Source organism: Colobus angolensis, unplaced genomic scaffold (assembly GCF_000951035.1).
Source record: "Colobus angolensis palliatus isolate OR3802 unplaced genomic scaffold, Cang.pa_1.0 Scaffold75, whole genome shotgun sequence".
NCBI classification, from domain to species: Eukaryota; Metazoa; Chordata; class Mammalia; order Primates; family Cercopithecidae; genus Colobus; species Colobus angolensis.
This window is the reverse complement of record NW_012121265.1, coordinates 3,900,665-3,927,316: the sequence shown is the minus strand read 5'-3', so window position 1 is coordinate 3,927,316 and position 26,652 is coordinate 3,900,665. Positions and strand designations below refer to the sequence as shown.

The following is a 26,652-nucleotide window of genomic DNA, read 5'->3' as shown; positions in this document are numbered from 1 at the left end:
TGCTTTTCACAGTGATTAGAAAATTTGTAGTACTTATTTTTTACTAGTTCTCTTTTATAAACTGGGAAATATTACATATGGACAAAGGACTGTATGATAGTATGTATATATAGTTTCAAAACCATAATAAAATGAATTCCCTGCCTACCTATGCTAAGAAAGAGGACATTACAATACACTAGAAGCCCCCATGTGTTCCTTTATGATTGTACCCCTTATATTATCCCCCTCCATTATTCTTAATATTGTGTTATTTCCTTGCTTTTCATTGCACGTTTTTACCCTCCATATATGTATGTGGCTGCAAACCTTTCATTTAGTTTTTCTGTTTTTAAATTTTGCATATATTGTTTATCATTGTATGCTTTCTTCAGAGATCTTTAAAAAGTAAACTTTATGCTCTGGAGATATATTTTAATGGAGAGAGGCAGACAATAAATATGGAAATAAGTAAAATGTATTTTAAATGATAATATGGGCTATGAAGAAAAAAGAAAGCATGAAAGGAGGATAGGGAGTTTCAGATTGTTGCATTTAAAACGAGTGGCCAGAGAAGACCTCATAAAGCATCTTAATAAAACCTGAAGGTGATTAGGCAGTGAGCCATGCAAATAGCTGGGGGACAGGTGTTTTAGGAAGAGGTCCAGCTAGTGCAAAATACTTGAGATGGGAACATCCTTGTCATTTGGAATAGCAAAGGGGCCTAGTGTAGTTGAGTGTCTTGGAGTAGGATGGAAATTATCTTCTCTTAGAGAAATAATTGGAAACCCAATCATGTAGGGCCTTAGAAAACATTACAGAGCTTTTATTTTGGTATGGGTAGACTTTGAGGGTTTTGAACAGATATGTGACATATCTGACATATGTGACATGCTCTGACTTAGATTTTTACAGGAGCAGTGTTATAATTATGATGCAAGAGCAGAAGCAGGAAGACCATTTAGGAGGCTATTTTAAAAAAAGAGATGATAGTATCTGGAACCATAGAGGCCAATGTGAAGGTAGTGAGAATTGGTTGGATTCTGAATATATTTTCAAGGTAGAAGCAACAGGAATTGAAAAAACTGGGGGACTGGATATAGAGTGATGAGAGAGAGAGAGAGAGAAAGAGAACAATGAAAGATGAAGCAGGCGTTTGGCTTGAAGACCTGAAAGCAGGGAGTTGGCATCAGTTGGGATGATGAATTTTGTGGGAGAAGTAGGTTTGGTGTCAGGAAGAATGGAAACTTGGTTTTAGACATGTTTAATTTGAGATACGTATTATACAGTTTGTGGATATGTTAAATAGGTGGCTGAATGTAGGAATTTCAGGATCTGGACACTCTAATTTTCTGGTCAAAGAGATGAGGAGAAACAACCAGAAAAGGAGACTGAGAATGAGCAGTTAATGAGTTAGGAGGAAAACTGGGAGAGTATGGTATTCTAGAAGCCAAGAGCATATTTCAAAGGAGAGAGAATAGAGAGAATTTGTCAGAAGCTGCTGATTGGTAAACTAATATGAGGATTGAGTAATGGTCATGGAATCTGGCAAACCAGTGCTTTTTGCTGAAATTGACAAGAGAAGTTTCAGTGGGTGGTGAAGTGAAGTCTTGACTGGCATGTGTCAAATAAAGATAGGAGAAGAGGAATTAAAGAAACGTACTAACATCTTTTTTGAGGAGTTATAAGGAAAGGAAAGAAACAGGGTAACAAGTGGTAAGGGATGTGGGACAAGAGTTTTTTTTTTAAGTTTGGAGAAATAATTATGTTTGTAGCTTGACAGGAAAGATCAAGAAGATGTAAGAAATGATGCAAAAAATAAAGGGAATAATTTGCTAGAGGGGTGTACTTAAGAAAACAAGTAGCAATGGGATCTAGTGAACAAACAAAGTGGTAAACCTTACCTAGGAAGAGCATGGGCACTTTATTCATAGGAACAGATATGAAGTCAGGTTATTTGAATACAAATACAGGTAAATAAGTAGAGGTGGGGAGAACTGTTGAAAATTTTGATTCTTTTTATTTTCTCAGTGAAGTAGGAAGTAGAGTCATCAGTTGAGGGTGAGAAGATAGTGGAAGCTTGAGGTTTGAAAAGAGAAGTATGAAATGATCATTTAGGAGGAAGGAAGAGTGAATGAGTTAGGGAAGTGTACTAGGACCCTTGGCAGAATTTTCCTGTGTGAGAGACCTTAATGTGCGAACACAGATCCTTTTTATATTTTCTGCCGCACTGTGGATGCATACTGGAACTGTTCTCAGTTTTCACTATTATGAGCAATTGTAGCAAAAATGTTCTTATTTTGTCTTCTTCTATTGTTTCACAACAAGTTTGCCTAAGCTATTTACTTAATAGTATAAATGCTTGGTCATGCTCTGCTTTACCCAACTCTACTCCAACCTCATCTTACTAATTTGCACTTCTACCAGTGGTGAATGAGAGTTCCCATTTCTTCTCAACAATCTCGTTAAGATTTGATGTTTTTTCATTTTTGAATATTTTTTGCCAATATGGTGAATATAAAATGGTGTCCTATTTTGGTTTTTGTGTCTCCTTAATTGCTAATGAGGTATAACATCTTTTCATGTTTATTGGCCGAATAGCCACTCTTTGAAATTTTCACCCATTTTGTCATATGTAGTTGTTTGTGTACACTTTTTTGATAATAACTTTTTTGTTAGTTTTACATTTTGCAAACATTTTATCTCCCAGATTGTGGATCATCTTTCTACTCTTTGTGTGATATTTGATAAACAAAACTTATTAATTTTAATATAGCAGAAGTTGTCAATATTTTATGGATTTTGCTTTGTGTCTTGCTTAAATAATACTTACTTACCTTAGTGTTTTCAATATTGCCTTCCACACATTTAGTCTTTAGTCTTTAACCCAACTGGATAAGAATCTTTTTTTTTTTTTTTTTTTTTTATGTGCACGACCAGTGCTCCTAGAACTATTTATTGAAAAGACCATTCCATTAGTGGTCTGCAATACTAACAGTTATTTTGGTTGGAATTACTTCCAGGTGATTAATATTTTGTATGCTTTTTAAAGTGAAATCTGTATTCATTTCCTACTGCTACTATAATAAACTATCATACACTTGGAGGATTAAAACAACAGAAATTTCTCTTCCCACAGTTCTGGTGGCTAAAAGTCTGAAATCCAGGTGTCAACAGGGCCATGCCCTCTTGAAACCCTGCAGGGAAGAATCCTTCCAGCCTTTTCCAGCATTTGGCAGCTCCAGGCATTCCTGGGCATACTTCAGTTGTAGCTGCATTACTCCAGTCTAAAAGTCTTGGACTTCATATGGACTACTTCTTGTGTGTTTGTATGTGTCTGAACGTGGCCTTCTTAAAAGGACAACAGTCACTGGATTTAGGACCCATACTAGTTTAGTATTAGATCTATGTGATCTTATTTTAACTTAACTATCTGCAAAGACCCTGTTTTCAAACTAAGGTCACATTCCAAGGTTCCAGGTGAACAATTTTGGGAGGACAGTATTCAACCAGTACAATATCTTTTAGTTTCTTTTTCTGTTTATGATTTGATAGACTGAAAGGCAATTGAATTTTTTTTTTTGAGACAGAGTCTCACTCTCTCGCCCAGGCTGGGGTGCAGTGGCGCGATCTGGGCTTGCTGCAAGCTCCACCTCCCAGATTCACGCCATTCTCCTGCCTCAGCCTCCCGAGTAGCTGGGACTACAGGCGCCCACCACCACGCCCAGCTAATTTTGTTTTGTATTTTTTAGTAGAGATGGGGTTTCACAGTGTTAGCCAGGATGGCCTTGATCTCCTGACCTCGTGATCCAGCCTCCTGGGCCTCCCAAAATGCTGGGATTACAGGCGTGAGGCGATTGATTTTTATATTACTCATATGTCTAACAGTTTGCTGTATTTTTGTAATTTATGTGTAGATTTTTTTAGTTTTTTTTTTTTTTTACAATAGTTGATCAGATTATATGCAAATAATGACAGTTTTGTTTCTTCCTTTCTGGGTCTTACAGCTTTATATTTTTCTTGTCTTATCATTTCTGCTATAACCTTCAGCTCATTGTTGAATAGAAGTGTGATAACAGGCATCTGTTTTATTCCTGAGCTTTTAAAAAATGCTTTCAGTGTTTCTTCACTAAGAATGATGTTCATTGTGGGTGTTTTAGATATCATTATAACGAAAGGTCTCTTTTTTCCTGGTTTGATAAGGGTTTCTATTATGAATGGATGCTGGATTTTGCCAAAGGCTGTTTTAGGAATGACTTCCTTGATTTTTCTACTAAATAATTTAATGTGGCATATCATTTTAATTTACTTTATTATTAACTCAACTTGGGTTAAATCAAACTTAGTCATAATGTATTATGTGTGTTTTTAGTTTGCTAGTATTTTTATAAGGATTTTTACATTGATGTTAATATGTGAGATTTGCACATGGTTTTTTCAAGTTATTCATGTCAGCTCTTTGGTGGTGTTACTTTGGGCTTTTAAAATGAGTTGGAGAGTATTCTTTTTAATACTCTGGAACATTTAAAACGTATATAAATGTATATATGATTGGATTTTTTTTTCCTATTTTAAAATAATAAACTTTGGGCCAACTAGGTCTGACTTTTTCTTCAGTCTATAGAATTTTAACTACTGAATTCAATATAATAGTCATAAGAATATTCAGATGTTCTATTTGTTGTTGAGTCTGTTTTGGTAAGATATATTTAAAGGAATTTATCCATGAAACTGGTATCTTCAGTTAAATTGTTATAAAGATGTTCATATAGGGGCCGGGCGCGGTGGCTCAAGCCTGTAATCCCAGCACTTTGGGAGGCCGAGACGGGCGGATCACGAGGTCAGGAGATCGAGACCATCCTGGCTAACACGGTGAAACCCCGTCTCTACTAAAATATACAAAAAATTAGCCGGGCGAGGTGGCAGTCGCCTGTAGTCCCAGCTACTCGGGAGGCTGAGGCAGGAGAATGGCGTGAACCCGGGAGGCGGAGGAGTTTGCAGTGAGCTGAGATTCGGCCACAGCACTCCAGCCTGGGCGGCAGAGCGAGACTCCGTCTCAAAAAAAAAAAAAAAAAAAAAAAAAAGATGTTCATATATTCTATCTGGATCTTTTAATATCTGCAATATCTGTAGTTGTGTTCCCTTTTAATTATTTTTAATACTACATTTATTTATATCTATATAGCTATGTATTGTTTTTGAACAGAGTTGCTTACATGATGCCCTCTTAAGCATAAATATTTTTAAATGTATTTACTAAAAAACAAAGATATTCTCTTACATAGGATCAAATTTAGAAAATAACATGGATAGACTATTATAATCTAACACTTATTTAATTTTTTAATTGTACTAATATATTTTACAAATTATAACTTGTTAAAGTTGCTGGATTCGATTTTTTTCTTTTTCTTTTTTTTTTTTTTGAGACAGGATCTCACTCTGTTGCCTATGCTTGAGAGCAGTGGTGTGATCTAGGCTCACTGCAACCTCTGCATCCCAGGTTCAAGCGATACTTTCACTTTAGACTCCTGAGTCACTGGGACCCCAGATGGGTGCCAACAGGGCCGACTAATTTTTGTATTTATTAGGGACTGGGTTTTGCCATGTTGCCCTGGCTGGTCTCGAACTCCTGAGGTCAAGCCATTCACCCACCTTGGCCTCCTGAATTGCTGGGATTACTGGTATGAGCCAGATTTGATTTCTTAATAAATTTTCATGAATGTTCACTAATGTGATTGGCCTGTGGTTTTCACTTTTTATACTTTCCTTCTCAGATTTTGATACTTTTTTCCTTACCGAGTTTGGGTATCTTTTCCTGATCCAGGATTATATCCACGAGCATGCAGACATTTAGTTGTCATGTCTTTTTAGTCTCTTTTAATTTGGAATAGTCGTGCTCTTTCATTGAAGTATGTGCCTGGTTTGGGTTTATCTGATGTTTCTACATGATTAGATACACATTTTGTATTTTTGTTAGGAATACCAAAATGTCATATTCTTCTCCCATGGCTGGCGAAGTTAAATTTTTTGTGAAAAAAACTTTTTTACTGAGATAAAAGTCATAACATAAACTTGTTAATTTTGATCATTTAAAACAGTACAATTTAATGGTTTTCAGTGTATTCATAATATTGTGCAACTATTACCACTACTTCCAGAATATTTCCATCAGCCTCAAAAGAAACCCCATACCTGGCCGGGCGCGGTGGCTCAAGTCTGTAATCCCAGCACTTTGGGAGGCCGAGACGGGCGGATCACGAGGTCAGGAGATGGAGACCATCCTGGCTAACATGGTGAAACCCCGTCTCTACTAAAAAAAAAAAAAAAACTAGCCGGACGCGGTAGCGGGCGCCTGTAGTCCCAGCTACTCGGGAGGCTGAGGCAGGAGAATGGCGCAAAAACCAGGGAGGCGGAGCTTGCAGTGAGCTGAGATCCGGCCACTGCACTCCGGTCTGGGGGACGGAGCGAGACTCCGCCTCAAAAAAAAAAAAAAACCCCATACCTGTCTATTCTCCCTATCTCCATCTTCTGGCAACCACTAATTTAATTTCTCTTTCTCTATGGATTTGTCTAATCTGGATATTTTGGTTATATGGAATTGTACAAACATGGCCTTTTGTGTGTGGCTTCTTTCACTTATTGTAATTTTTTCCCAGAGTTCATCTGTATTATACCATGTATTAGTGCTTCATTGTTTTTGTTATGTCTGAATAATATTCCATTATCTCAATATACCATATTTAAAAAATTTGTCAATTAATAGACGTTTGGGTTGTTTTCACTTTTGACTATTAAAAATGAGGCTGCTGTGAATATTTCTGTAAAGATTAAGTTTTGTATCTTGGTAAAAGTGGTATATTTTAGTTTTCTCAATGGTAAAGATACTATTTTTCCTTTTTAAATTAATAACTGCCTTATTGGGAGATACTTTCAGATTATGTAAATATTTTATTTCTTATTAAACCTTTACATAATAGTTTTAGTACCCGTTGATGATTCTCGCTAGAAAGAGTTATTACTATGATGGTTACTAAGTGGTTATATTTCACTATTCCTTCTTAGTCTCCCCAGCCTGTATATTCATTTATATCAGTATGAATTCATGTATTTTTATTTTATTTAATGTTTTATAATCAATTGCTATTCTCTATTCTTTTTGCTTATATTGTCGCAGATTTGCCCAGTGAGCTCCTTTCAGTCAGGTGTCTGTATTCTTTAGATATGTCCCCATCATTCTCTGTGCACTCCTTTACCTTCTGCACAAAAATTTGATTCACATGTTGTACTCTCCCTGCCCCAGTGCTGGAATAAGTCATTTCCCCCAAGGAACCTAGGTTCCTTTTAGTGGAGAATGTTATTTAAAAACTAAGATTAGAGAACTAGACATGGTTATTACTGTTTTGATGTACTTTTTCCCCAGACCATTTCAGCAGATATAGCCAGAAAATACACACACACACACACACCCCCTATATCCATTTATAGATCTGGGCATGTATCTGTAGCTCTACATATGTGTCTGTGCTTAAATGCTGTCTGTCTAAATTGCATAATGATGCCATTTTTGCCTTCCCCTCTTTCACATTTGTAAATCTCTTCTGCCAGTGAGAAACTTAGTTTCCATTTTACGCTTCATACATTACAAAATATTTTTGTATATGAAGTATGAGGAATAAGATTTACTTTTTCCATTTAATATACCATATCTGGTAAGGCAGTTGTAATTTTAATCCCCACCTTTTTTTTTTAACACTAGACTTTATGTTTTAGAGCAGTTTTAGTTTAATGGATAAATGAGCAGAAAGTACAGAATGTTTCCAAATACTCTCTTATCACCCCATCCCCAGGTCCTCTGTTATAAGTGTCTTGCGTGAATATGGTACATTTGTTACAATCAATGAGTCAGTGTTGATAAATTACTCATTAACTAAAGTCCATAGTTTATGTTAGGGTTCACTTTTGTGCTGTATATTCTATGGATTTTCACAAATGTGTAGTGACATGTATCTACCATGATCATTTCATACAGAATATTTTAATTTTCCTAAAAATAACCTGTGCTCTTCTTGCTTATCTCTTCCTCCCTCCAAACTCTTGGCAACCACTGATATTTTTACTGTCTCCATAGTTTTTCCTTTTCTAGAATGTCATAAAGCTGGAATCATGTACTACGTAGGCTTTTAATTTTGGCTTCTTTTGCTTAGCAATAAGCATGTAAAGTTCCTTTATGTCTCTTCATGACATAAGAGCCTATGCCTTTTATTGCTGAATTATGTTCCATTGTATGGAAACCATCTTTTGTTTATCCACTTACCTATTGAAGAACATCTTGATTGCCTCCAAATTTTGACAATTATTAATAAAGCTGCTATAAACATCTGTGTGCAGGTTTTCGTGTGGACATATTTTCAGCTCATTCAGGTAAATACCATGGAGCGCAATTCCTGGATGGTAAGACAAAGTTATGTTTAGTTTTGTGAGAAACTGCGAAAGTGGCTGGCTGTATCATTTTTCATTCCCAGCAGCAATGAATGAGAGTTCCTGTTGCTCTAGATCCTTGCCATCTTTTGTCAGCATTTAAGATTTTAGCTATTCTAATATGTGTGTAGTGGCATCCCATTGTTATTTTAATCTACATTTCCCTGTGACATGTAATGTGGGACATCTTTTAACATGCTTATTTGACATTTATGTGTCTTCTTTGGAAAGGTGTCTGTTCATATCTTTTGCCTTTTTTTAAAATTGAGCTTGTTTTCTTGTTGACTTTTAAGGGATCTTTACATATTTTGGATACCAGTCCTTTATCAGCTTTATGTTACAACTATGTTCTCCCAAGCCGTGGCTTGTTGTTTCATTCTCATAACAATGTCTTTCATTGAGGAGAGGTTTTCAATTTTAAAAGAGTCAAAATTTAATTTTTTTTTTGCATCATTTATGCTTTTGTTGCTGTATCTAAAATGTCATCACCAAACCCAAGGTCACCTAGATTTTCTCCTATGTTATCTTCTGGGAGTTTCATATTAAATAATTTTGCATTTTACATTTATATCTGTGATCTATTTTGAGTTAGTTTTTGTAAAAGATGTAAGGTCTGTATCTAGATGATTATTTCTGTTATTACTGCTGTGGTTCCCTGTTGTTCCAGCAGTATTTGTCCAATAGACAATCCTTTCATTGTTGAATTGTTTTTTCTATTTTGTCAAAGATCAGTTGACTATATTTGTATGTGTCTATATCTGAGCTCTCTATTCTGTTTCCTTGATTTATTTGTTTATTCTTTTGCCAGTCCCAGGGACTGACTTGATTACTGTAGCTTTATAGTAAGTCCCAAAGCCAGGTAGTGTCAATCTTTGATTTTTTCTTTTTCTTCAATACTGTGCTGGCTATTTTAGGTCTTTTGCATTTACATATAAATTTTAGAATCAGTTTGATAATAAATTTGGTAAATTTATTACTAAAAATCTTACTGGTTTTGATTTGTATTACACTGAATCTGTATATCAAGCTGGGAAGAACTGGCATATTGCCAGTATTAGTTTTCCTATCTGTGTTCATGTACTATCTCTTTATTTATTTAGATTTTTGGTTTCTTTTATTGTTTGTAGCTTTCCTCATACCAGTCTTGTACATATTTTGGTTAGATTTATACCTCAGTATTTCTCTTCTTTTGGTCCTAATGTAAATGGTATTGTGTTTTTCTACTTGTTCACTGCTGGTGTATAAAAAAATCAATTGTATGTTACCCTTGTGTCCTGCAACCTTGCTATACTAGCTTATTAGCTCTAGAGGGCTATTAGTTGTTCTTGTTGTTGATTCTTTGGGATTTACTTCGTAGACAGTCATATCATTTGTGAAAAGAGACAGTTTTATTTCTTCCTTCCCAATCTGTATAACTTTTATTTCCTTCTCTTGTCTTATTGCAGTAGCAAGGACTTCTCTTGTCTTATTGCAGTAGCAATGAAAATGTTGAATAGAAATGGTGAGATGAAACACCCTTACTTTATTCCTTTTCTTGGAAGGAAAACATTGTTTTTCATCATTAAATATGATGTTTTTATAGATGTTTATCAAGCTGAGGTATTTTCCCTCTTTCTAGTCTGCTGAGGTTTTATCATGACTGAATGTTGGATTTTGTCAATGCTTTTTCTCCATCTATTGATATGATCATATGATTTTCTTTGTTAGCTTATCGACATGATGTATTAAATCAATTGACTTTGAATGTTGAACCAGCCTACCATACTTGGAATAAGTTCTACCTGCTTCATTATTGTATTTAAATTACCTTAGCTTAAATATTGCTCTACTAGAGAATATTTTGTTCCTTGATCCATATTATTAATTTACTGTCCACTAGATTCTAGTTTTTCTTGTTTGTTTGGTAAAGAAAAATTAGAGACCAGAGATTATTTTATTTTATTTTATTTTTGTGATGGAGTCTCACTCCATCACCTGGGCTAGAGTGCAGTGGTGCTATCTCAGTTCGCTGGAACCTCCGCCTCCCAGGTTCAAGCGATTCTCCTGCCTCAGCCTCCTGACTAGCTGGGACTACAGGTGCACGCTACCACACCCAGCTAATTTTTTGTATTTTTAGTAGAGACGGGGTTTCACCATGTTGGCCACCCTGGTCTAGAACTCCTGACCTCGTGATTCGCCTGTCTCGGCCTCCCAGAGTGCTGGGATTGCAGGCGTGAGCACCATGCCTGGCCGGAGCTGTATTTTTTCTTAGCCTACCTCTCCTCCTGGGGAAAAGTTCTGTGCTACTGCTTTGGAGTTGTAGGTTGGCGGGCTTAGTGGCCTGTTCCTCTTAGAGTGACACCGCTACTTTATGTACAGAGCACTAGATGGAGATAGTAGTCTCTGGAGTCTTCTCAGCTTGGGTCTTTTGGCATGCAACACTCTGCCTCATGAGTGAGATGGGATGAAGACTTTTGGGTCCAATGTTGTTAGTCTGCAGGAATTGGTGTAGAGCTACCACCCTATGAGTGGCAGCTGGGCAGAGGAAGAGCACCCAGACCTCTCATGATCTTTCTCAGGAGAGAGCTTCTGTAACCCAGAGCTGGAAGGAATGAGAAGTGCTGGTATGCTGCCACTCCTAGTGAGATATTGCTGGCCTGGACTGGGAGTTGAGGGATAAAAGGGCCTTATGTTCTTGGCTTTACTTGCCTGTGGTAGAATTTCTATCATGCTGAACTGATTGTGTGTGTGAGGCAGGGTTGAGGGGTTTGGAGTGAGTAATGTATCTATTGCCATAGACTATTGCTGTTCTTTTTGAGTAAATATTTCTTTATTTGGTGGTGTTCTTAGTAAAATTTTCTGAGAAGGTTAATGGTTGCTTTTTATAATTTTTACCAATTATAATTTTTTTCCTAGTGGGAGTGTTTGTGGAACTCCTCATGTTACCATTCTGTAAGTGAGCTTCATATTCTTTTACCTTCTTTTTTTTTTTGAGACAGAGTCTCACTCTGTTGCCCAGGCTGGAGTGCAGTGGTGCGATCTTGGCTCACTGCAACCTCTGCCTCCTGGGTTCAAATGATTCTCCTGCCTCAGCCTCCCGAGTAGCTGGGACTATAGGCGTGTGCCACCATGCTCAGGTAATTTTTTGTATTTTTAGTAGAGACAGGGTTTCACCGTGTTAGCCAGGATGGTCTGGATCTCCTGACCTCATGATCCACCTGCCTTGGCCTCTCAAAGTGCTGGGGTTACAGGCGTGAGACAACACCACGCCTGGCTGAGCTTCATATTCTTTAGGAATTAATTGGTATTATAATCATGGTTTTAGAGCTACTACATATACTATAATACCTATACTTTACATATTAGCTATGTTTATGTATGTAATAATTCTAACTTCTAATTGTTTGTATCAGGGTGTTAGAGTAGTTATTTAGTATTTATTTATATTGCCATGCACCTTTACTACATATCCATTCATTCAGATCAGTTATAATTGTGAGCATATATTTATAATACTTTCTCTCAGAATTATACTTTAATTAAAAGAACATTTATATTAATTTTAATGTTTCACAAGATGCATTGTAATTGTAATTTTTGATTACACAAAAAATATATATCTCAAATATATATATCTTGAGCAAATGTACCTATTCATAAATGAGTACAATCTATAGACTCCACTTAGGTAAGGTACAAAAACAGCAAATGAATTTATGCTGTTAGAATAGTGGTAATATTCTTATAGTTTTTTAGGTGAGTGCTGATTACTTAGTTGTGTTCATGTTGTGAAAAATCATTGAGTTTTTGACTTCTGATATGTGCAGTTTTATGCATGTTATACTTAAATAAAAACTTAACATTTTATTATGGGGTCCATATGAGTTATAAAGTTTTAACCAAATACAGTTTAGACTAAATTTACTACATTTAACATTTTACTTATTTGGTATTTTAAAATTATGTTTTGAGCCTCTAGTTTTAAGATGGCTTGTTTCCTATCTTTGTAACTGAAAAAATAGTTTATAATATAAATTATTATGACTATTAAAAATTCTTTTTGATATTGTGTCTCCTCAAAACATTTTAAGATGCTATGAGCCTCAAAATATTTTTTTCTAAATATTGAAGTTTAGAGGTCATTTATAAATTGTTAAAAAATATGTTTTTCCCACCACAATTCCAGGGAAAACTCTATATGCAAAGTACACCCTTTATATAACATATATAAAATCAGGGAGATCATTTTATCCTTTGTAATACATTTTTAAATTTTATTCTGTAGGACTATTTTGAAAGAAAGTGGGTTTGCCAGATACCTTCATTCAGCTGTTCTTATCAATGGAGCTATGCTTATTTTTGGAGGAAATACCCATAATGACACTTCCTTGAGTAACGGTGCAAAATGTTTTTCTGCCGATTTCCTGGCATATGACATAGGTATGTATCTGTTAGGATTGTACAAAGTAGGAAATATCAGAAATTTTCCATATAGATATTCTCAAATACATTAATTGATAGCATGTGTATTTGTCATTTTAGAGATAAGTGATAGAATATGAATGGAATTCTTTCTTATTTCAGCATCATAGTATTATAGTAATAGAGCCATGAGAACAGACGTACTGAGCAGAAGTAGTGGTAGATACAGAGGAGTACAAAAAGCTAGATTTGGATGTCCTTTTTGATGACTTTTTATGTTGTTTCCCTTTGTGAGCACTAGTATCAGTTTATTGTGTTTGCTACGTATTAATTTTGATAATGGGTGGATATGGAATACTGTCAAATTATGTAAATTTTTATGCATAGTAGGAATGTAAACATTTTAGATTTTAAGGGATAACCAAAAATATATTTTATATTAAACATTTCAGATATACTTACTAAGTATAGGAATCTGATAGAATTGGAGAAAGGAATAGAAATAGTAGAGCTAAAGAAATAAGATTTTGAGACGAAATGGAAACCCAGGTGTATCTGGGAAACAACTACATAAGCGTGTTTTCCCAAAGAACCAAAAACAGAATGCATTTGTACGACTCACCAGTTTCAGTTATGCAATGTAGTTCTATCAATTTCTGAATATTTAAGTGAATGTATTTATTGAAATACCAAATTTAGGTATCCAGTAGACCCTTGTAGTGAAAACATTGTTTTTCTATGTATCAAACTATATATAAAACCTAGCTGATATTTAAAATATACTTATCAGTACTTAAGAGCACCTTTTATTGAGGGTATAAATAAAGTATTATACCAATTTGAAGCAATTAGGAAACATTTTTATAAGTAAAAATAAAAGAATAACACATTTAATAGATGTAAGAAGTATACTTTTTCTCTTAAACCTCATAAAGGCACATAATCTGCTTTGGTAAATTATTTCAAGTAGAATCATGTAAAGAAAACTATGACTATTAATAAGCACTTTAATCTTTTTACTATTACGGTTGTTTCAAAGGAAATTCCTAGTAATAAAGTTAAGCATGGTTTTTAAATCTAAGTAATGAATGTCATTCTGTGATTAATCATTCCATGCTAATAATTTAATCTTTTTCTTTTTGAAATAATAATTTGAAGTGATAACTCCTGATGAATATGGGATTGTTTTAGCTTTTAGGAGGCTCATTAATCATTGTTTGAAATTAGTCAAATGGGTTGAATGAAGTACTGAATCTAGGTTGGCAGTGACTTTATCTCATTGCTAGGTTGGGCCTGTCAATATGTATTTGTTTTGGCTATGGTGATAAGACACTGGGCTTATTTTTATGGAAGTTGATGAAAGTTTTGTTTGTTTTTCTTCTGGGGAAAAAGTCCCACAAAAAGTATAGATTGTTGTTGTTATTGTTAAAAATCCATGAAGTGGAATTTTAAACTTTTGCAAAAGGTTCTTCAAGGAGCTTCTACACAATGTCTGTACTTCGATGAAGAATTTAACGTTGAGCTATTTTCTGGCTGACATAATGAGAATGTATTTTTATTTTTTTCATATTGTTGAAGATTATGATATATCAAGTTTTATGTGTCAAAAAACTTAGGTGACAAAATTTGGAGAGTTTTGTTGCAGAAATAGAAAGATGTCAGATTATGATGATTCTAATTATTACTAGTTATTTAATTTCCTTCTATGTGATAGGTACTATGTTAAGTAATTTATATACAAAATCTTTAACCTACCTTGTAGCATGGTATTATTATCCTAATTTTCAGAAGATTAAACAGACGACAGTAACAGGAACTTGCCAAAGCCATACAGGTAGTAGGTGGTAGATCTAACTTTTTTAACTCCTGAAACTTGTGGTAGTCTTTCTATTTGACTACATCATGCTGATTAGTTGGGCCCATTGTATGTTCTTAATTATGACAACAAATTACCTTATTCTTAGTAATGCTTGTTTCTTAATGCTGTGAATATAGAAGCAGATGTGAGTTCCATTTTTTCAAGCAAGTTGTTCAGACTGGAGGAAGGAATAGCGTATTTTAAACAATTTTATATTTTAACAAAGGTTTTTTTTTTTTCCCCCTGTGCTAACACTGACAACAAAAACATAAAGACAGTTCCACAATTCAACATAGATTAAAACTGTTTGGCTTTATCTCATTTGATTATTTGTAGGTAGTTCTCAAAAAGGTTCTCTAAGATAATCTGTATTTATCCTCCTGGGTTTGTAGTATGAAATGTTGGTCTATTTTCCTGGGAAAAGGTATTTTTCATATTATTCTTTATACTTCAACAAATGTCTTTCAAAATAATTGTTTTGCTTATGGAGTATGTTTTTGTGGAAATAGATGTAAGCATTGTATAATAAACCAATTAGGAAACAGAAAAAATGTCATGTTGCTAATTTTTCTTTTCACTGTGGTGCACTAGGACTTTTTTGGTGCATTTATGGAAGGCACTTAAAAACTTAGCTGATTGCTTTGTGTTATATGATGTTTAAAGAAATAGGAATATTTGTACCATTTCTAATTCTTTATTGTTGCAAAATTTATATCAACCTTACTGCCATAGTAAATTTTACACAGTCAATATCACTAATCTTTGGGTATATAACCTTGCCTTCACAGTTCCCATTCTATTATTGCATAATGGATGTAGAAGGCATATGCTGGTAATTTCCAAACATGGCCATACCTTGGCATCCTCTTTGGAGGTTGGCTGGAAAAAAAAACTAACTTATATAATCAGATTATTTGAGATTAGATACTGGGCCTCTATGATTTTAAAAAGTGACTAAAATGCAGCTGATAATACACCTAGGGTGGTGAATAAGATAGGTTGAATATAACACATAGCATGAGACACATTTCTTAATTTGACTGTAACATATGATGTGACACATTTCCTAATGTTCTAGTTTGTAAATCTAGTTTGAGGTCAGATTTAATTTTTTTTGTTATTGTTAGCGCTGTTATTATTACTTTCAGAAAGCCACCATGACACCTTCTTCAAGGTTAACAAGAACTTTCTGGTTAAGACAACCTTCTATTTAGAATTCACACAGAATTCTGAAACAAGATGAAAAACATCTTATTGACCATATTTTTCTTCATCAAAAAGATAATAGAGGATAATAAAAACATGAAAATGTAATTTCCTGAGTTAAATTATTTAAGAATGGGTAGGGAATAGGATTTGTATAAGAACTATATCTTGCAGAAAGCAGAATAGCCAAAATTTCAAATGAGATTGAAAGCATAATCGAGTTTTCAGAATAAATTCCTTGAACATAGTGGTTTACTTATGACATTAATTTCTTTATAGGTGATTATTTAAAAACTAAACCAGTAAAAACTGAAAAGTAATTTTGTATTTGAGAAGTAATATTTTAATTGGTAGTATATAATAATGTATATTCTTAACCATTTTATTATACAGTGAAATTGCAGTTCTGTGTACTCTTAAAAGATCACTTAACTGGCCGGGCATGGAGGCTCACTCCTGTAATCCCACCACTTTGGGAGGTTGAGGCAGGCTGATCACCTGAGGTCGGGAGTTTGAGACCAGCCTGACCAACATGGAGAAACCCCGTCTCTACTAAAAATACAAAAATTAGCTGGTTGTGGTGGTGCATGCCTTTAATCCCAGCTACTCAGGAGGCTGAGGCAGGAGAATCTCTTTTACCCTGGAGGCAGAGGTTGTGGTGAGCCAAGATCGTGCCATTGCACTTCAGCCTGGGCAACAAGACCGAAACTCCGTCTCAAAAAAAAAAAAAAAAAAAAATTCACTTAGCTTATTAATGAAGCCTAGGATACTTGATTTTGCCCAACTCTTTGGAGTGATATATATGTATACATATATAATAGATATAGTTTGGTAAGTCATATAATTTCATAGCAAAATCATATTCAAGTTAAGTCATCTAGTTATTTAATTTTTTGGAATATTCAGGCAAGATTATGAAAATTCCAATCTGCTTGCTCTTCATGTTTATAGTTATTTTTATTTTCTGGAGGTTATTTTATTAGTTCCTCTCTCTGTTTATCAGTATTTCTCTATGCACTTCGTTTAATTCTTAGGGCTTTTTCTTGATGAAAGTGGTACCACTTAGCTGGCCACCTGAAAGGAACAGTTTCTTTGTGGATCAGGAAAATCCTTAGAATCATTTGCACATTTTTTTCAGTGAATTTAGCCAACTGTTGACTGTTTTAAGCTTCATTTTATCCTTTGCTTAAGGTGTTCTCTTTCTTTTTGGGGGGATTCTATACAAGAAATAGTAGTTTATTCTTTTTTAAAAAGAGGTCACTCAGTAAAAGAAAAAATAACCTTTTATTTTGAGGAAAGGATGAACTAACATTTATCTAATGTTTTCAATAGTGCTTGGCATGTCACACATGATTTATAATATAATTATTATTACATCTGTGTAGTGTACATTAGTATATTTAATTTGTAGAAGATGACACTGATTTACTATTGTTAAACCCAAAGTCACACAGGCTATAAGATGTTGTATTCAGAATTTAAAGTTAAGTCTACATTCAGAGTCCTTTTGATACCAACACTATAGACTATGATATTTTTTTTCCTGGTTTAACAGGAAAAAAATGGAATTTTAGTTGGAAAGAATTTGTTAGTGTAATGAGACATTCAAAAATAGTTTTTATCAATACATTTAATCATATTTCTGAGATGTATTTGAATTTCACTCTACCTGTCCCCCTACCATAAGTTGATTGGAAAATAGTGACCTTAAGATAGAAAATCTAGGAGAATAAAAAGGATAATGGATAATGAATCTCTCTCATTCTTAACAAGTCTGCATCCATTTTGAGAGACTGTATTGAATACAAAAATTACTGAATAAAGATTAATGAAAAAATGCTCTGAAAAAGCATACTCTTTAATAAATAGTGCTGGGAAAAGCTGACATTCATTTGCAGGAATATGAAACCACACCCTCACCTCTAAACTAAAAATGGATCAAAACAAAAAAAACAACAGAAAACAGGAAAAATGCTTCAAGACATGGGTCTGGAGAAGATTTTATGAAAAAGGCCGCAACAGCACACGCAACAGAAGCAAAAGTAAACAAATGCTGTCATATAAAAATAAAAAGCTTCTGCAAAGCAAAGGACAATCAACAGAGTGAAAAGACAACCTACAGAAGGGGAGAAAATATTTGCAAACAAATGTGACAGGGGATTAACATCCAGAATATATAAGGAACTAAGAAAATCTCAACAGTAAAGAAAACCACACCAAACAATTACACCATTTTGTAAGTACTTTTTGTGTAAACACAAAAACACACCATTTTGTAAATATTTAGCAAAAATAGGCAAATGATCTCAACAGACATTTCTCAGAAGAAGACATACAAATAACCAATAATATATAACAGCGTGCTCAACATCAGTGATCATCAGAGAAATACAAATCAAAACACAATGAAGTATCATCTCTCACCATTTAGGATATTTATTATCAAAAAGACAAAAAATAGCAAATGCTGGTGAGGATGCAGAACAAAGGGGAAATGTTTTTGGTGGAAATGTAAGCTAGTGCAGCCACTATGGAGAACAGTATGGAGGTTCTTCAAAAAACTACAAATAGAACTATTATATACCACTACTGGACATGTATCCAAAGGAAAGAAAATCAGTATATTAAAGAGACACCTACACCTCCAGGTTTATTGCAGTACTATTCACAACATCCAAGATATGGATAGGGTAAATTGTACTTATTTTAGAATATTAAAATATTCTAAACTAAATTTAGAATATTAAAATATTCTAAACTAAATTTAGAATATTAAAATATTCTAAAGTTGGTTCCAAGATGTGGAGTATCCCAAGATATGGAACCAACTAGGTTTCTAAAAAGAGATGAATGAATTTGAAAAATGTCATATATATACATGCCAAAATATTATTCAGCCATAAAAAGAATGAAGTCCTGTCATTTGTGGAACATGATGGAACTGGAAGACATTATGCTAAGCGAAATAAGCCAGGAACAGAAAGTTAAACACTGTATGTTTTCACTCATATGTGGAAGCTAAAAAAAGTTGATCTCCTAGAGGAAAAAGGTAGAACAGAGGTGATACTAGAGTCTGAGGAGGGTAGGGAGAAGTGGTAGGTTACACAGAGAGATTTGTTAAAGAATACAAAATTACAGCTAGATAGGAGGAATACATTGTAGTGTTCTATAACACTCTAAGATGACTATAGTTAACTATGTATAGTTTCAAATACCTAGAATGAGGATATTGAATATTTCTAACAAAAAGAAATGATAAATGTTCGAGATGATTGATAGGCCAATTACCCTGATCTGATCACTATACATTATATGTATTGAAGCATCACTATCTACTCTATTAATATGTACAATTATTATTTCTTAGTTAAAAAATGTAAAAAAGGAAAAAAGTTTAAAAAAAATCTTACCTCTTGGGGGAAGAAGGAGGAAGGATGAAGAAGTCATGAATGTAGAATGAAAAACTTAAAATATTAACATGTAGGATCCAACCATATTTCAAAAGTTTAATAAACTGTGATCAAATAGGGTTCATTCTAGGAATTCAACTGTGATTCATTATCTGGGAATCTATAATTATAATTTATTCAAAACTATTAAGGCAACAGGACATATAATTGTATATCAAAACACTATAAAATCATTTCAATTAAGATTAGGTGTCAAACAGTAATGCCTACTTTACCTGGCAGAAAGTAAAAAACTAAATAAATATGTACTTAATGTCTTAGGGGACAAATCCTAAGAGAAGGTATGGGTATGAATGAGTTTTTTTAACTGAGAATGAGATAACCTAGGGTAAATTGGGTAAATTGTGCTTATTTCAGAATATTAAAAGAAATTTTGAAGTAGGGAGCCAAAAAACAGAACCCCAGTAAAGTACCATCATTTCAGAGGCAGGTGGGAGAAGATATTTGGCAACACCCAGAAATGTAATTTTCTATTATAGAAGTATTGAAATGACTAATATAGGTTTTTCTTTATATTCGTCTTGTTATGAGCCTTTTACGTACAACCTACGTGTACTTTCTGTCTTATTTCAAATTTGCAATTAAGACTGACTTATGTATTGGCATTTTAAGTGAAACAGTAAAAGAATTTTTTTTTTCAGATGGAATGCATAATGGCACCACCTCAACTCACTGCAACCTCTGCCTCCGAGGTTCAAGTGACTCTCCTGCCTCAGCCTCCTGAGTAGCTGAGATTACAGGCGCCCACCACCATTCCCAGCTAATTTTTGTATTTTTCAGTAGAGACAGGATTTCACCATGTTGGCCAGGCTGGTTTTCAACTCCTTACCTCAGGTGATCTGCCTGCCTTGGCCTCCCAAAGTGCTGGGATTACATGCATTAGCCACCGCGCCTGGCCAAAAGATTTTTTAAAGTGTCTTTACAGTAATACAGATTATGCACACACACACACACACACACACGTACGTATATATATATATATATACATATATATATATAATGAAAAAACATGAGTATTTATGGGAAAATTAGCCAGTGAATTTACATTTTCCACTTGCATTTTTTTTGTATAATTGGTAAAATAAATCAGTCTCCCTTCAGCTTGAGTTTTAATATAATTATCTATCCCTCATGTGTAAATAGTTTTGATGGTATAGTACTGTTTGCTCAAATTTGGGTTTGAGAGAACAGTAACTCTAATTTTTTGATCTTACATGTATTGAGTATATGGTTCATAATTAATAGTTAGTACCTTAAATAATGAGTAAGTTAATGGGTGTGTTATTTTATTTTTTATTTTTTTAAGCCTGTATTCCAGAGAGTGTATATTATCTTGGTCATCATTCTTTTCATTGTGGCTGTTTTGTTGGTATAGAATATTATTTCTGTAATTTTCATGATGTCAGTAACTATGGAATTTGCTTTAATTTGTTTGGCCTTGAACTGTTTATGAAGTGATAATAATCTAAGTACTCCAGAAATATATTATCTTCTTGGCAAGAAATATAAATTGTTGTCAGACAGATTAAAAATGTAAGAGAGTTTTTAGTGTAAGAATTGGTTTAGACTACATGTAAACACATTATATTTATTTAGTATTGAGCTTTAAGGCATTTGATTTATGCCCACACATCAAGCTGGCATATTTGTGTTTTCTTCCTCCTGTTATCTGGACGGCAGAGAATTCCCCATATGGCCATAGGGAGGGGTGTTGATGTAACAGTGGTGGATGACATAGGGATTTGAGCTACATACTTATTGTATGTAGATTGCTTGTGCCCTGTGTTCCTGCTCATACTTGATCATGGGTACCACTTCCATTTCATATTCTTAGGGTTGTTGGTAACAGAACTAGCTCATGATTGCAAACTCTTAACACATAGTCACTTGATTACCCATGGTTAAGCATTCTTTTTTTATCTGGACCCAATGGCAAGGCAGTAATAGAGGTATATAACTTTCCACCGCAGATGGTATGGTCTTTGACATGTGTATGAAGACTGCATTGTGATTCTTTCACTGGGGCTTGCCATAAATTCCACATACTACTTTTTCCAACAGTGACAATACCAAGAACTATAGTATGTACTGGGTCATATATCCCTAGCTGCAGAGTTGCATGCAGGGTAGACTTCACTGACAGCAGAGCTATTTCCTACCCTGGCTGGAAAGAGCTGGCAGCCTTTAATGTCTTGCAGTGTATGGGCTGAAGCAGTATTCCTAGGAGCGGAATGTCCTGCCTTTAGAACACAAAGAGGCCTACTGGATGGTTTGCTTTCTTCTTTGTAATGAGAGTTGCAAGATGCATGATTGGTCTTTTAATTCAGATGAGCTGTCTGAGAATGTTCTTGTCCACTGGACCACTAAATATTTTACCAAAATGAAAGTCTCTGAATCTTTGTAGATTTTATTTTCCACCCTTTGAAGCATATGTCTTAAGAAGGTCTCTGTCGCATTATTCTTGCCCATCTGGCCCAATTAGCATAATGGTGTTAATGTAGTAGGACAGCGTAATGTTCTGCAAGATATCCAACAGGATCAAATGTGTTCTGACTACGTATGACAAAAGAGGGCAGAATTAATATCATCCTAAGGCGAAAGTGTGAAGGTATACTAGTTTCCCTTCCATGAGAATGCAAACGATTTTTGATCCTCTTTTTTGATAGTTAGCAAAGAACACATTTCCCAACTCCATGTCCATGTTAATTTGCTCTAATAAAACATATATATCTTGCATAACACCTGCAATGTTAGTTCTACTTGGTGGTAGGTGACTGCTATCCTTTCAACTTTGTTTAGTTTGCAGGGGCCAAACTGATGATTTAGATGGAGATTTGATGGGGTCCATTATCCTGGCATTATTTCGATTCTTTAGGGTGATACTGATTGCTTCTATCCACTCTCTCTGGAATGTGATAGTATTTTAAAATTTATTGTGTTATCCAGGGGGTAAAGGCTCCCAGAGGCCTCCACTGTGATAACCAAGGACCAAATATGGTAGGTGTTGTGCCATTTACTAAGTCTGTTTATTCCAATTCTATATCCAGTGACTGAAGACATGATCACTGGGTGAGTCTGTGACCCAGTGGACCCATTTTGAGCTGGACCTTGTCCAGGATTCCTTTTGTTTCCTCATCCCCATATATCCTTACTATAAAAAGAGGCAATAATGATACTTTGTATCTGCAGGTGTCAGTGTCAACTCAGACTCTGTGTTCAATAGTACTTGAAATGTTTTGATGCCTTTCTTTCTAGACTACAATTTAACCAATAAAATTATTATGGATGCTTTTGAGGAATAGCTGGGGAAACTAATAACACATACACTTGCTGTGGTATTTCAGAGTCTTTCTTCCTGCACCCCAGAATTTAAAATTTATCATCTCTGGATTTACAAAATGGCTCATGTCCAGAGATTGAGCAATGCATTGTGACTTTTTAATTGCAGCATCTACAATTAGCCTCCTGATCATCCATCCTTGTTTTCTTTTGATAATGTAAGTTGGGAATACCCTTGCTGACTATCTGTTTTGCCTCGAGGGATACTATGTTCTGTTAAATATCTCTATAATTCTTTATAAGTTAATTCCCTTGACTGACGCTTTTGACCTTGCTGCTCATTACAATAATTGCCCTCTACTTGGACTGGCTTCTGTTACCTCAGTGTTACCAGCTGGCCTCTGTTGTCCTGTTGTTTCCCATCATGGGCTCAGTTCTGTTACAGTTTCTCCTACCATCAGCTTTGGTCTATGGAGGAGACCCACAAAATTCTTAGTGATGCTAGTTAGTGTCTCTTCCACCATCATATTCTTCATGGCTTTGGTAATTGTCATATCATTTGGCCCTTTCCATAGATAAAATGGCCTGGTGGGTTTTCTGGCATTACATAGTATATTGGTTTCAGCATGTGCATATTTTTAGACTTTTAATCACTGCCTTTATTGTTTGCTATGGCAGTTCCGGCATTTTGACCTTACTTAGCATGGGGTGTATTTTTCATGTTTTACATGTTTCTAGGAGTCATCCAGACAGCAAGTTAACATCACCTCTTGTGGCATCCTTATCAGACAGGTAAATCCTGCATCTTGGGAGAAGGCTTTCAAATCAATAAACTCTCCCTAATCCAATGATAAGGTTCTGGCCTGCTTGATCAAGCTCCCCTCTGAACCTCATACCACCTCTACTCTCCCATCTCCTTCCAACATGTACTGTCTAGCTGTCTAGGTTTTTTTTTTTTTTTTTTTGAGACAAGAGTCTTGCTCTGTTGCCCAGGCTGGAGTGCAGTGGTGTGACCTCGGCTTACTGCAACCTCCATCTCCTGGGTTCAAGCAATTCTCCTGCCTCAGCCTCCTGAGTAGCTGGAACTACAGGCACCTGCCACCACACCCGGCTAATTTTTTTGTACTTTTAGTAGAGACGGGGGTTTCACTATGTTGGCCAGGCTGATCTTGAACTCTTGACCTTGTGATCTGCCCACCTCGGCCTCCCAAAGTGCTGGGATTACAGGAGTGAGCCACTGCGACCGGCGAAGGTCTTACAGATTCTTTGGTGGTATACTCTCTTTCCTTAGCAGTCCCAGCATGTACCTGGATGAATTATGTTGATACCCAACCAAAGTTATAGGCCCTCTGGCCAGTACTGAAGATGTGAGCAGATCCTGACCTGGGCCACAGGTCTTGCTGGAGAGTAACCTCTACATGGTGTTTAAGCAAAGGCAGAGTGCTATCTATGTTTTAGGAGGGTAGGGTGGATCATTTCTGCATTGTCAGATGATTCAGGAAAATTTGAGAATTCAAAATTTGGGGAGATTTTAAGGAGCATCCACTTCTGATATTCCTATTTTGTGTGTCAGAGTCCTTTTTCTTCTGGGGCTTGACCATCTTTAATTGGCAGATCTTCTATAGTTGGCAGTCTTTTTGTATGGTACTGAGGAGACCCTCTGGCTTTATCAGCCTTTCATTATCTTTTTTTAGAGCACACTGGGGCTAAGCAGTAGACATGCAATTCTAATATCTTAATAGTTACCCTTCCTCATGTTTTTCAAGCATCTAGTACTTCACTCCTGCTACACTATTCCCTTCTATTGGCATGCCGTCCTAATTTACCACTAGTTTAAGTTTTTGCAGTTGCTTGATGGCCACTTTGTGCCAAGAGCTATCTGTGTGCCACCTACCACCAGTTTTTCATTGCTAGCCTCGCAATGTATGATCCAGCTCTCAAACTCCAACTTATTTCTTACTTTCTTATACCATTCCTGAAACAAGTCAGAGTTTGGGTCCTCTGGAAAGCAGACTCTGAGGTAGAGTTTAGTATTCATGATGTTAATTGGGAGTACCCTTACAATCAATGCCTTTGCAAGAGGTAGGGGGATGAAGCAGAACTGGACAAAGGGAGAAGCTGAGTTGTGATGTAGACAGATAACCTTAGTCAACCCTGTAAGGATTGACTGAAGGCAAAATACTTGGTCATACTTCTCCCATGTTGGGCTGGAATGGCCAGGCCTTTTTACCACCACATTTATCAGTCATTGGATATGGGTCATTCTAGGAAGGGTGTGCCCTTGAGCGAAGTGGGCCTGTGTTGCTCAGGCAGTTTGTGAGGTAGCTTGCAACTGACTATTCACTGACAGCCCTACTAGCAACCCAGACAACAAATTTGTTTTTTTGAATGATGATCTGGGCAGCATATATCCATGTCTACCAGAAATATCCAAACTTCAGATGATTAACACCAAATAAAAATTTATTTTTCACCTATTATACGTGTTCATCATTGATTGGCAGGGCAGTTTTTTTTTTTTTTAATTATTATACCTTAAGTTCTAGGTACATGTGCACAATGTGCAAATTTAATGCATAGGTATACATGTGCCATGTCGGTTTGCTGCACCCATCAACTTATTATTTACATTAGGTATTTCTCCAAACACCCATCAACTCATCATATACATTAGGTATTTCTCCTAATGCTATCCCTTCCCCAGCCCTCCACCCGACAACAGGCCCTGGTGTGTGATGTTCCCCGCCCTGTGTCCAAGTGATCTCATTGTTCAATTCCCACCTATGAGTGTGAACATGCGGTGTTTGGTTTTCTGTCCTTGTGATAGTGTCCTGAGAATTATGGTTTCCAGCTTCATCCATGGCCCTGCAAAGGACATGAACTCATCCTTTTTATGGCTGCATAGCATTCCATGGTGTATATGTGCCACATTTTCTTAATCCAGCCTATCATTGATGGACATTTGGGTTGGTTCCAAGTCTTTGCTATTGTGAATAGTGCCGCAATAAACATACGTGTACATGTGTCTTTATAGTAGCATGATTTATAATCCTTTGGGTATATACCCAGTAATGGGATGGCTGGGTCAAATGGTATTTCTAGTTCTAGATCCTTGAGGAATCACCACACTGTCTTCCACAATGGTTGAACTAATTTATACTCCCACCAATAGTGTAAAGGCGTTCCTATTTCTCCACATCCTCTCCAGCATCTGTTGTTTCCTGACTTTTTAACGATTGCCATTCTAACTAGCGTGAGATGTTATCTCATTGTGGTTTTGATTTGCATTTCTCTGATGACCAATGTTGATGAGCATTTTTTCATGTGTCTGTTGGCTGCATAAATGTCTTCTTTTGAGAAGTGTCTGTTCATATCCTTTGCCCACTTTTTGATGGGGTTGCTGTTTTCTTGTAAATTTGTTTGAGTTCTTTGTAAATTCTGTATATTAGTCCTTTGTCAGATGGGTAGATTGCAAAAATTTTCTCCCATTCTGTAGGTTGCCTGTTCACTCTGATGGTAGTTTCTTTTGCCATGCAGAAGCTCTTTAGTTTAATTAGATCCCATTTGTCTATTTTGGCTTTTGTTGCCATTGCTTTGCTGTTTTAGTCATGAAGTCCTTGCCCACGCCTATGTCCTGAATGGTATTGCCTAGGTTTTCTTCTAGGGTTTTTATGGATTTATGTCTAACATTTACGTGTTTAATCCATCTTGAATCAATTTTTGTATAAGGTGTAAGGAAGGGATCCAGTTTCAGCTTTCTACATATGGCTAACTAGTTTTGCCTGCACATTAAATAGGGAATCCTTTCCTCATTTCTTGTTTTTGTCAGGTTTTTCAACGATCAGATGGTTGTAGATGTATTGTGTTATTTCTGAGGCCTCTTTTCTTTTCCATTGGTCTATATCTCTGTTTTGGTACCAGTACCATGCTGTTTTGGTTACTGTAGCCTTGTAGTATAGTTTGAAGTCAGGTAGCGTG

General features: G+C 35.5%; 1 protein-coding gene across 1 annotated transcript in view; it reads left to right on the top strand.

Moving 5' to 3' along the window:
• ATRNL1 (attractin-like 1) overlaps nucleotides 1-26,652 on the top strand; it is an 834,587-nt gene that overhangs the window by 127,039 nt on the left and 680,896 nt on the right. The window contains exon 10 of the mRNA XM_011927827.1: nucleotides 12,725-12,879. Within this exon, the coding sequence (XP_011783217.1) occupies nucleotides 12,725-12,879 (155 nt within the window). The remainder of the gene's footprint in view (nucleotides 1-12,724; nucleotides 12,880-26,652) is intronic.